Here is a 12,500-nt window from a genome sequence, read left to right as displayed (position 1 = left end):
AAACACTTTTTCTAGCATTACATGGCACACAAGCAAAACTACTGACCATCATGTATTTCAAATTCAAATTGAAATTTTATTGCATCCACTATTATGGGGAAAAAATGTTATCCTTTCTGGCATAAGAATGGCACACAAAGAAAATCAATGTTATTCTTTCTGGCATAAGAATGGCACACAAAGAAAAATAATCAAGAAAATATCGAAAACTTTAATATTTTAACGACAGATTGAAATCTTTAATATTTTCATATCAGCTACCTCAGGCTTTAGAAAAATGATACTGTTTCATCTTGGATACAACAACTTCGAAATCAGGGATTTTTCAAGTTACTGCTACTAGGATGCTGTCTTCAGGATTCAACCGGTTTCTGTATTTTGTTTTTAGATTTAAAAAGGGTAGAAAAACCTTGTTCGCAAAGGGAGGTTGTTGCGAAAGGTAGTAGCATTTTAGTTGCTTCCATAAGTGCAGTTTTATAAGCCTTTGCAGTTTTTGACATCCAAAAACTTGAGAGATCATCCTTGCTCTCAAATTCCATTTTTGTTTCATTGCTGGAACGAAGTTCAATAGGCTCTTCTGCCAATCCTTCAGGCTGTTCAGGCAAATCAGCCAGCTCACTTTTGAAGGGATTTACAACCCAGCTGACAGTATGTGAATCAAGTTCTGGAGAATAGTCACAGAACCTATTTCTAAATTTGGTCAGGGGCCTTGTGACTGACTCCTTTATGTCACTAAGCCTGCAGTCTTGACAGTCTTCCAAAAACTCTCCTAGTTTTGGAAAGACAGCAGTCTTGTTGGCATTTAATTTCTGGTTCCAATACTTAAGCTTTGATACAAATGCTGAATTTTTTTCCCTTGCTAACAGGAGATTGACTTTCTTTCCTTGCAATTCCTTGTTCAGTTCGTTTACATGTCCAAAAATGTCAGCTAAGTATGCAAGAAGAGCTAGCCAGGTTGTTTTTCTGAACTTTTCTGCAAGTGTGTGTTTTTTATCAGTCAGAAACATTTTGAGTTCTGTTTTAAGAGCCCACACTCTATTTAGGACATTTCCTCGTGAAAGCCACCTCACTTCCGTATGGAAAAGAAGGGTTGAATATTCAGCCTCTCCATCCTCACATAAATCACGAAACATCCTCGTGTTTAGTTCATGCCCTTTTACAACATTGACAATCTTAACCACATCATTTAACACAGCTTCCACTTCTGGTTCCAAATTCTTCACAACTAATACCTGGCGATCTATCATACAATGGATAACTAGAATATCTGGATTCTGTTGTTTGGCCAAAGCCACAAAACCATTGATGGGACCAAGCATGGCAGGAGTTCCATCAACTGATACTGCAATACAATCTTCCCACTTCAGATCAACACTTGGTTTTTTGAAGCATGCATCAACCTTATTGAACACATCAAAACCATGAGTTCTCATTTCAAGAGAACACAACATTTCTTCTTCGATTTCATCAGAGCCCCTATATCGAATGTATACCATCAATTGTGAATTGCTACTTACATCTGTAGTCTCATCAAGTTGAATGGCAAACTCTACTTTTTTTACTGAAGAAATCATTTGTTCCCTCACATTTTCTGCTAAGATGGAAATTCTTTCTTTAATAACTCTAGCAGACAAAGGTACTGTATTCAGTTGTTTAGCTACTTTCTGCCCACACATTATTTCTGCCATTTTTACAGCCGCAGGCTTGATTAAGTCTTCACCAATAGTATGCGTTTTCTTGTTTCGAGCAGCAAACCATGCCACTTCAAAACTAGCTATTGCAGCTGAACGTTGGTCAAACATTGCACTCTTGTTACTTTCCAGTCTCTGTCTTTTCACTGTTTTTTCCAGATTCTCAAAGTATTCCCGTGGTTTGGAAGACAGATGTGAATGAACCTTGTCCAAGTGTTTCTTCAGTTGATTCTTTTCGAAAGACTCGGCAGTCAGTACTTTCATACAAACTACACATTGAGGCTTCATTTGTCCTTTGTCCTCTATTTCTGTGAAGCCATAATTAAGGAACTCTGCCTGATATGTCCTTTTCCTTGCTGATGCCATCTGAAAATGAAAAAAAATCAGCAATTACACATATGATGCAACATCAACTTATTCACCACACTAAACGTTAACTATAATCACTGTCAGTCAACAGACTTCCTCCACCAACGTGAACTGCTAGTTAAATTCAAGCATAATCGACCAGCCAGCCACTCCATGACGTCACTCAAACACAATCCAAGCTGCCACCACCACAACCACCACCTTTCACTCCTTTTTTTCTCCTCTTTATCCAGGCCTCCCTTACCTATGATCGTGGTAGTTCCACCCGTAACACCCCAGGTAAAAAATCCACCAGGTCCATGACGAGGGGCTAAATGAAGACTGATAAGTCAAAAAACAAATGCCACCACCAAGACAACAACACAAAAGCGATCTCACTGAGGGTTAAAAACAGTTTCAATACTGATGAAGCAGTTTCAATGCAGATATTTCTCCGTTTCCATAGTTTTAAAGATCGTGGGATCCTCGATGTATTCTTTTCTCCAACTTTCATATTAGTTTCCCTCACTTAGCACATCCACATCCGTAGCACGTTCATTACCCCCCAAAATTTCTAATTTTACCCCGTTTGGGGTAATTTACCCCTGTTCCCCGACCACTGGTTTAGAAGATCGAAATTAGTAATAAATTTCACAGAGCCAATCCGATCCAGATAATCATCAATAGGAGGGGGAGAAAAAGAATAATTTTTCGTATAGCTGTTCACTTTATGGTAGTCCACACACATGCTGAACTTAGCGTCTGCTTTCTTCACTAATGCAATAGGAGAACTTCAGGGACTTATAGATGGTTTTATAAAGTTATGTTTCAACATAAACTCTATCTCCATACTGACCAAATCCCATTTTACTGGCTTCAACCAGTAAGGACTCTGCTTCACAGGGAAAGTATTACCAACATCAACATTATGACTTAAAAATATTTGTCCTACCTGGAGCATCATGTAAAACATCTGAAAAGGAATAAATTAAATTGAGCACATCCTCCTGTTTTTTAACATCTAAATGATCTAAATTACTTTTTAACATCTCCAAATTTTGTATATTTTCACCCAAAGCATTCGAAGGAAACTGAAACCCTAACTCGTCAGAGTCCTCGGGAGGCACATCCAATACCACAGACACAGGCTCGGACACTATCGCTACTGGATCACCTTGCTTACCAATATAAGGTTTCAAACGATTAACATTAAATATTCTACATTTATGGCTGGAACCGGGAGCCTTAATTTCATAGTTAACCTCTGATAGTTCCTCAAAACTTTCTAAGGGTCCTTATATCTTGGTTCGAGAAACCTATCCGGGTCCATGCTCAGAACAAAAACCAACTCCTTAGGTTCAAATAAACATACCATTACCTCTTTGTCAAAGTTGCTCTTCATTACTGATTTGGACCGCTCCAAATTTTCCCTGGAAAACTTCCAGGCACTCACCATTCTTCCCTTCAAGTCTTCAACAAACCTTTTATCATTTATTTCCTCCTTCCGGCTAGATTTGAAAATTTCAAAAACAATTTCCAATAGTCCACCAACCTTTTACCCAAATACCAACTTGAAAAAATCTACACCAGCTGAAGAGTTAGAGTGATTCCTGATAGCAAAGTGGGCAAAAGGGAGGGCTTTGTTAGAGTCACTATCATAATCATAACAATGTTTCTTCAGGACTGACTTGAGGGTTTGGTAGAACATTTCCACTAACCCTGGACTCTGCGGGTGATAATGTACGCTGGTAACGTACTGAATGTCCAGTTCAGCACACTTACTCCTAAATACCTTACTTGTGAAATTTGTCACGCTGACGGTCTGAATTACACGAGGGAGACCATACAGGGAAAAGAAATCTATTGATCTTTCGAAGACAACTTTGGAAGTAATACGCCTCATAGTTATAGCTTCAGGAAAACGAGAGGCTCTATCTATGATGTTATGTAGATATATGTAACCTGTTTTTGTTTTGAGTAAGTGACCTATCACATCATTTACTAACTCAGAAAATGGATCACCTATAGTAGGTATGGGATGCAACGGGACTTTAGGGACCCCCTGATTTGGTTTACCCATAACCTGACAAGTCTCACACTCTCAGATAAATTGCTTCAAACTCAATTTAATTCCAGGCTACCAAAAAAACCTAACCAGCCTATGAAAAGTTTATATCACACCCAAAGACCTGAAAAAAATTAGTACGAGCTAACTCCAATAAAGAATTTCTATATTGAGAAGGTACCACAATCTGTTCCACCCGACCAGTTTTATTCAAGTTATCAGATGTGGGAGTACTAAACCTATATAACAAGCCCTTTACAACTCCAAACCTAGGCTTAGTCAGATCCTCAATATAGCCAAAATCAAAATTAATTTCATGATTTTGAGCTTTATTAAAAGCAGCTTTGTCTCAATCAGGTTTCATATTAACTATATCACTACAACTACTCTCTACTGGCCTAGGACTGAAAACAGCGAACTGAGCCCTACTTAACATTAAGTTATCATTGCTCTCCACATCAAGTAAATTAGCAGCTCTTGCTGCGGACCGATTCATTAAAGCCCCGTGATTAGTATTTACTGATAATATAGGGAACAGCTCCCATCCTTCACTATCTAGCATACCATTTCCCAGGATACCATCAATACCCGGGATAGGTACACTATCCACCACAGCCAACTTAGTGACTCGATCATATCTTGGAAATGTTATGCGGACATTAACCAAAGGAGCGGACACAACTGATTCCGGGAAACCTCCGCAGAATACATAATTTCCAGTATATTTCTCAAAACCATCCAGAGCCCTCTTCATAACTAATGACCGGGCAGAACCAGTGTCCTTAAAAAACTTCTCCTCTACAATATGAGAGTTAAAAATCAACTTTCCAGGCCACACATATTTGTCATACTTGAGTCACTATTGGGGATTAGGAGCATTAGGCTTACTACTCTTTCCTAAACTAATCCTATCTACTACAAGTCTGTCTACAGGACTACTGCTTCTAACCTCTGACTTATCATTCACCAAGGCTACAGGATTCTGATTATTGTGATGTAGGTACATCCTACGAGCATTACACTGGTTAAGGAAATGCCCGGTCTTGTTGCACCAAAAGCAGCTTCCTTTACAGCCTTAGCTTCTATTTTCATATATACCTGTTATTTCCCCACACCTGGTAAGTCTCTATTAGCAAAAACATTAGGAGGAGGAGGACCTCCTTGCACTCTACCCACATCCCTATCACCTGAAAAAGAATTAGAATTGATATTACCATTCTTAGGGATATGGAGAGTCGATAAGGAGGTTTCCCCTCTACCACCACCATTAAGGGAGCAAGATATTCGATTATATAAAGTCTTATAAGTAAAACTACCGCTATCTGTACGGTGAGTCAATACAAATTCATCCGCTAACTGAGCGGCATTACTCAAATATACACTTTTTACCTCCTCCAGGTGAACACTCAACTCCCTGCTACAGGCCTTCTTAAACTCCTCAAGGAGCTAAAGTTAATGTAACCCAGCAAAAGTGACTTTCTGACGACTTATCAGCCAGTCGTTGAACTGTTCCTCCTTGCAGCGCGCAAACTCCACGAAAGACTGCACAGGGTGTTTCGTATAGTTGCAAACTCGGAGGCGGTAGGCCTCAGGGACCAAGTCATAAGACTTTAAAATTAAGGCTTTAACCTTCTAATAATCCCGACCTACATTATACACCCGGATTGCCTTGCCCACTAGCCTACCCTCTATTACTACACACCTTATTTCTGCGGGCCAAGACAATCGGGAGGCCACACGCTCAAATGCTTGAAGAACTAAGGGACATTCTTTTCGTCAAACACAGGCACCTATGTTAAACTTATCTTGGAAGGTATCTTTAGGGGAACTTATCAAATTTGCCCCCTGTAAACTAACCATCTCTATATATAATTCTGCCATCTCCCACTCATGACACCTTATCCGCTCGTTTTCATCAAACTCCATTTTTCGCAACTCTATGCGTTTACAAATAAGGTTGTATTCCTTCTCCTCCTTGGAGTCACCCAACGCATTAACAGTGGCCAGAGATTTTGAAGGGTACAGAATCACGGGTCGGCCAAGAACGGATTATAGGACATATTACCCGGACCCTTGGGAAATATTTCTGGAGCCTCGTAAATAGTACGTACGTCAGGAGGATCCTCAAACAGAGTTAAACCAGCCCTCATATTTACTTTCTCCTTTTCTAAACCCTCACTCAAACTCTTCTCACCATCACAAATTACCTCACTCTCACTCACTGAATGTTCAGCTTTAGCTAACTGCTGTTTTATTTTATTCTTAACTGCTACCAATATCTTTGCTCTGGTGTCCATCGTCCTCCATGTAACACCCAAACACTATGCACATTCAACTAATTATGTCTTACCTAGAAAGGGCAAATACTTAATGCCATCAACTGACCCTAAAAATTCAGGTGGGTCAAGAACAAATTCGTCCATTTCGTAAAAAAAAGAAAATTCAAGGGAAAAAGGCAACACTAAAACCAAAAAATAAATATTGAATAGTCCACCCGAGTCCCGCTACACTAGAATACAGAATAACCTGAGCTCTCTATCCTATCATGGTCGCCAAGTATATTACGACCCTTGTCAGGCCATAGTGCATGTTCTTATTGCACGGTAAGAGAGATCAGTGTTTATAAAAATATGCAACCGCAAATTGGTCAGTTGAAACTGAAACACTTGGGAAAACTGAAGTATATTCATTAACAACATAATTTAGAACAGTCAGCCTTGTGACCACCTAACAATTAGAATTAACAATTAAGAATTTACACACACTGAGACAGAGTTTAATAATAATAAAATTGTCAACGTGAAACACCACACTCTCAACGAGAGTAAAATAATTAAATAAAAAAGCACCCCCCAAATATATACATACATATATATATATATATATATATATATATATATATATATATATATATATATATATATATGTATATACATATACATATATATATATATATATATATATATATATATATATATATATATATATATATATATATATATATATATATATATATATATATATATATATATATATATATATATATATATATATATATATATATATATATATATATATATATATATATATATATATATATATATATATATATATATATATATATATATATATATATATATATATATATATATATATATATATATATATATATATATGTATATATATATATATATATATATATATATATATATATATATATATATATATATATATATATATATATATATATATATATATATATATATATATATATATATATATATATATATATATATATACAGTATATATATATATATATATATATATATATATATATATATATATATATATATATATATATACTCACACTCTTTGGGGCTGGTTGAAACCACCCCCTGCTCCAACCAAGGTAGCGACTCCAATAACGACATCATGACTCAGTTACCGTAATGAGTGCAGCTTTGCAGGGCTCCTCATCAAAGGGAGGGAAATGGAGCTTTGGTCCCCAATCCAAAAAAGGTAAAAATTATTTCCTACCCAACTACTACCTCCTTACTTGTCATCACGAGCTCCAAACGCGTTGACGGCGTTGTTCCTCCTGCGTCCAGCTTGATGCCGGGATTCCTTTGGTACCAAGGAACGCAGAAGAGAACACACAGGAATCAAAAATCACTGAAGGTGGCCGAAATGCACCTGCTTAAAGCCGTCAAACGTTGGCGTTGCAATCCTCTAAAACGCACACGTAAGCCAGCGGCTCCAGTAGATCAGGGGAGTGGGATGCTCGAACTGTCTTCAAGCAATCGAGTTCCTTGCAAGTAAACACAGGTGTCTCTTCTCACCAAGGCCTTGAAAAATACAGAAAAGAAGCAAGCGTTAAAATAGACACATAAAAATATTTAAGCGAGCGTGGAGGAGGTTGAAACAGCATTTCAAAACTAAAAAGAAAATAATTTACAACTGAAACCTTATAAACTAAACCTTATGCTAATTTTACATAAAACAAAAATGCAGTAACAAGGTTGACGTAAACAAAAGCAAAATTATGTTGATATGTAATAATAATAATAATAATAATAATAATAATAATAATAATAATAATAATAATAATATTAATAATAATAATAACAAAATTATCCATAATATTGATTATAAAAATTATGATAATATCTCTAATTGTATATAGACCTGTTACCTTTTTGTAAGCTAGTTTTGCGAATTCAAGCTTGGAATAAGCATTTTTATTCCAGGTTCTCGGAATATACATTCCTAGTTCTTACGTCTTTCGCACGCTTATCTAAAGCCATTAGATTCAAAGATCCATACATTTTTATGAACCAGTGTTTTCAAGTTGATGCTCAAGATACATAGTGACCTTCGAAACTAAAGTAGTAGTGTGTAAATATAAAGAATATATTTTCTTTAGAATAGGTATTAAAAGTTTTATAGATATCTTTATACATGATTTGCTAAGATGTGAATTTTATGGGAAACGTAATCTACGAAAACATTCTTTTGGGGACATTTTATATATTATCAATAGAGAATTTTTTAAATATTATATACTCTATCTTCAAGCATATATATATATATATATATATATATATATATATATATATATATATATATATATATATATATATATATATATATATATATATATATATATATATATATATATGTATATATATATATATATATATATATATATATATATATATATATATATATATATATATATATATATATACATAAAATATTAATGCCTCTGGTTTAAATACATAGCTTGAATAATAATTATTTCAAATGAGGCCTTAATGTATGTTTTGTAAATAGAGACCGGAAAACTACACCCCAGAAGAGAAATAGACGTTCAAGTGAATGAAATAAGAATAAAAATGTGTAACACACACACACTCTCTCTCTCTCTCTCTCTCTCTCTCTCTCTCTCTCTCTCTCTCTCTCTCTCTCTCTCTCTCTCTCTCTCTCTCTCTCTTACTACGTTAAATCTTTAACATGTTATCACTTCAATTTATTTTCCTTCCTTTCATCAATTTTATCTAATTATCTTTGAATTATTATTTTATTTGGATAATACAAAAATTTTAGATTAAATACCTAAAATCAAACACTGCTTTGTAGTCCACAATATTCCATGTGCTTATATTACTTAATGCAGATTATGTATACAAATATTTACTACGTGATATTCTACTTATTATTATTATTATTATTATTATTATTATTATTATTATTATTATTATTATTATTATTATTATTATTATTATTACTTGCTAAGCTACAACCCTAGTAGGAAAAGAATGATGCTATAAGGCCAGTGCCCTCAACAGGGAAAGTAGCCCAGTGAGGAAAGGAAACAGGGAAAAATAAAATATTTCAAGAGCAGTAACATCTTTAACATAAATCTTTCATATGTAACTATAACAACTAACAAAACAAGCGGAAGAGAAATTAGATAGATAAGAGTACCTGAGTGTACTCTCAAGTATGAGAACTCTAACCCAAGACAGTGGAAGACCATGGTACTGAGGCTATGGGGTTACCCGAGAATAAAATAACAATGGTTTGATTTTGGAGTGTCCTTCTCCTAAAAGAGCTGCTGACCATAATTAAAGAGTCTCTTCTACTCTTACCAAGAGAAAGTAGCAACTGAACAATTAAAGAGCAATAGGAATAGGCGAAGAAGAATTGTTTAGTTATCTAAGTGTTGTCATGTGTATGAGGACAGATGAGAATCTGTATCTCAACGGGCTACTGGTGCTCTTGCCAATCTACGACCTAAAAGATTTCTTATAGTTGAATTTACTGGGTATTATTCTTTCCCATATATGAGACTTTTGTCCAGAGTCACTTAGCGTATTCTACTTTTAGCTACCTCACCTCAAAGCTGAAACTGATTTGTCTTATTTTCATGAAGACATATTTCTTCTCTATGTCTCTTATTTCTTAACATAAAAATTTAAATTTCACTACTGTTTTCCTTGTTACTTTTTTTCATATGGTTTAAACTGCTGTTTTCAGAATTGCTGATGACTGATCCTTGATATATGCTACATCTTAGTTTACATTATCCAAATATATAAAAGAATCGCTAAAATCTACGCTGTGTTTGCTGTCTGAATCCATTTTCACGTGGTTAATGAATTGCAAACAAAGCGGATGGTGTAGTCCAGTTGTTTCTATGTGACCTCACACAATGCTGGAGGGGACTTTATTAAATTGTGCTAGTCTGGTTGACACCTGTGCCGGCTGGTGTAATTAATTTTATCAATCTAAGAAAATATGGCCGAGGCTTTATTTATTTATGGCTCACAGTGAATTATAATAATTATATTTTATTTTTAAGAGTTATCTTAGGCATGTGAGCCCTTCCTTAAGGAGTAATGCTGTTCACTAAAAATGATACTTTGTTGGCCCCACAATTACCCTTGTCAGTCCAGACTACAAGGCCGTTCATTTGTAGGTGGTCGAGATTGATGCATAAGTAATAGATATATTCATTTGAAGAAGCATAGAACACAAGTATGTCATCCATGTAACACATGTAGAATGGGAGGTCCCTTAAGTGCCATCCCTGAGGTTTTAAAAACTGTCCCCAGCGTTACGAAAGCTAAAATAGGAGTAATTGGAGGTGTATGTATAGAAGGGGTTGGGGATGACAGTCATTGGGATGTGTTCTGGTTTCATGGGAACCTGATAATACCCCTTTAAGAGGCCAAGTGTGGAGAAAAGTATTGTATTGTGCATATAGGAGGTAATGTCGGAGATGTTTGGGAGGTAATAGTCCTCCAATTCTGTTTACATGTTTGGAAACCTGTAATCCCCACAAGGACGTAGGGAGCCATCCTTCTTCAGGACCAGGTGTAAAGGCAATGACCATGGGCTTGTGGGCTTTTGTCAAAAGTTCATTTCTTTTATTTCAGCGAACATTTGTTTAGCGGCAGCCAAACGATCTGGGGGTGACACCTGATTCTAAAGATCGCCTTGATATGGTGATAAAAACCATGCATAGTGTAAGCCATGGGCATTTGGCGAAATTCAGCATCGAAGGCCTTTGGGTATAATATGAGGAGGTAGGCATAGGCTTCCTTTGGTCGGTGATGGGGAATGCCAGTTGGAGGGGCGAGTTGAAGAGGTGTCGATGAGTATGTGTTGACTAATTACCGAATCCCCAAATCAACCAGGAGATGGAAATGTGCGAGGAAACCTGCACCAAGTAGCATCAACGTTACGTTCGTAACAAGGAATTTCTGTTGGTATCTTGATCTCCCAAACGATAATGGGAGTATCCTGTACCTATGGGTGGGGATCTCAGATCTGTTATCAGCTACCAGGCGGACAACAGCTGCCTTAGAATAACCATGTAATGTCTTGTAAAGGGACTTTGGTAGAAGGGAACAGCTAGCACTAGTGTCTACCAATAACCGCACACATGTACCTGCATCATGAAAAAAAGAAAAGATTAGCGACAGGGGAGGCCACTGCCACAAGTGATTTCCTGCTTAGATGATTTTTGGCAACTGCCAATGATTTGCACTTTGCTTTGTAGCAGCCCAGAATCTGGAGTGGTAGTAACAGAACTGCTGCTGATAGGTGTCAGTTAGTGGCTGGAGATGTCGTTGGTTGGGAAGTGAGCAAAAGGGGGCATATGTGGGTGGGGGGGTGGGGATTTGTCACCACTCTGAAATATGAGCTGCAGTCAGCGTTGAGTAATTGTCCTCTTCATCAGGAGTGAAGGCGTTGATGGAGATCTTGAAGGTGGTGAAGTGAATGCCCTAAACAGCGTCGACTTTGATCATCAGGTCCTTCATGGGCAAGATATCGACATTGAGGATTGTGGTGGGGACAGGCTCGGGTAGGCATTGTACCAAAAGGACACGAAGTAGATTCATTTTCAAAGGAGAGCCGGTTGAAGCAAGTTGCTAGCGAGCGATACTGTTCATTTTCCTGAGGGCGAGCGAGGCCTTTTGGTCCACCAATGCCTGTTGCGAGCGGCTGGCAAGGATGAGTACTGCTCCAGGAGGTAATTTTTGAGGGTATCTCATGCAATGAGGGTGGCCACATAGTCACAAATCCCGTCTGACATTTCAGTGGAAAGTGTCTTCAGGAACTGCCACAAGGACTTAGTCTGCTTTGCTGTTTGAGTGAGTCACGCCCTTTGTCTTAAACTGAACTTCAGCGCGCTGGAACCAAGCGAACGGTTCTTTGATGGTGAAGGGCAGCAGTTTCAACAATGCAACTTGGGTCACAGACTTAAGATCAGTGAGTGGCATAGTAACAAGAGTAGGATGTAACAGTGGGTAAAAAGAAAAAAGAAAAAAAAATGCAATGTGGAGGTGATTGCTCCAAGAATCACCAATGTGCAGAGATGGTTGTTA

At 36.9% G+C, this 12,500-nt stretch overlaps 1 protein-coding gene across 1 annotated transcript; it reads right to left on the bottom strand.

Annotated features, from left to right (window-relative positions):
• Positions 1–353: 353 nt before the first annotated feature.
• On the bottom strand, positions 354–3,942 carry LOC137659909 (protein FAM200C-like). Its single transcript, XM_068394679.1, has 3 exons — positions 3,607–3,942; positions 2,896–3,012; positions 354–2,057 (listed from the first exon to the last, which is right to left on the bottom strand). The coding sequence occupies exons 1-3, from the start codon at positions 3,940–3,942 to the stop codon at positions 354–356; spliced, it is 2,157 nt and encodes a 718-aa protein (XP_068250780.1).
• Positions 3,943–12,500: the final 8,558 nt, after the last annotated feature.

This window comes from Palaemon carinicauda, chromosome 20 (assembly GCF_036898095.1).
Source record: "Palaemon carinicauda isolate YSFRI2023 chromosome 20, ASM3689809v2, whole genome shotgun sequence".
Taxonomy (NCBI): Eukaryota; Metazoa; Arthropoda; class Malacostraca; order Decapoda; family Palaemonidae; genus Palaemon; species Palaemon carinicauda.
Note: the sequence above shows the minus strand (reverse complement) of the source record. Positions and strands in the feature narration are given on the sequence as shown.

What these genes read in the sequence shown, in the direction of transcription:
- LOC137659909 (XM_068394679.1), bottom strand. Translation starts at nt 3,942, where the DNA reads ATGAGGCGTATTACTTCCAAAGTTGTCTTCGAAAGATCAATAGATTTC. An exon ending in GTGTAGATTTTTTCAAGTTG is followed by an intron (nt 3,013 to 3,606) that starts GTATTTGGGTAA and finishes ATTCCTTTTCAG; the next exon opens with ATGTTTTACATGATGCTCCA. An exon ending in AGCCAGTAAAATGGGATTTG is followed by an intron (nt 2,058 to 2,895) that starts GTCAGTATGGAG and finishes TTTCATTTTCAG; the next exon opens with ATGGCATCAGCAAGGAAAAG.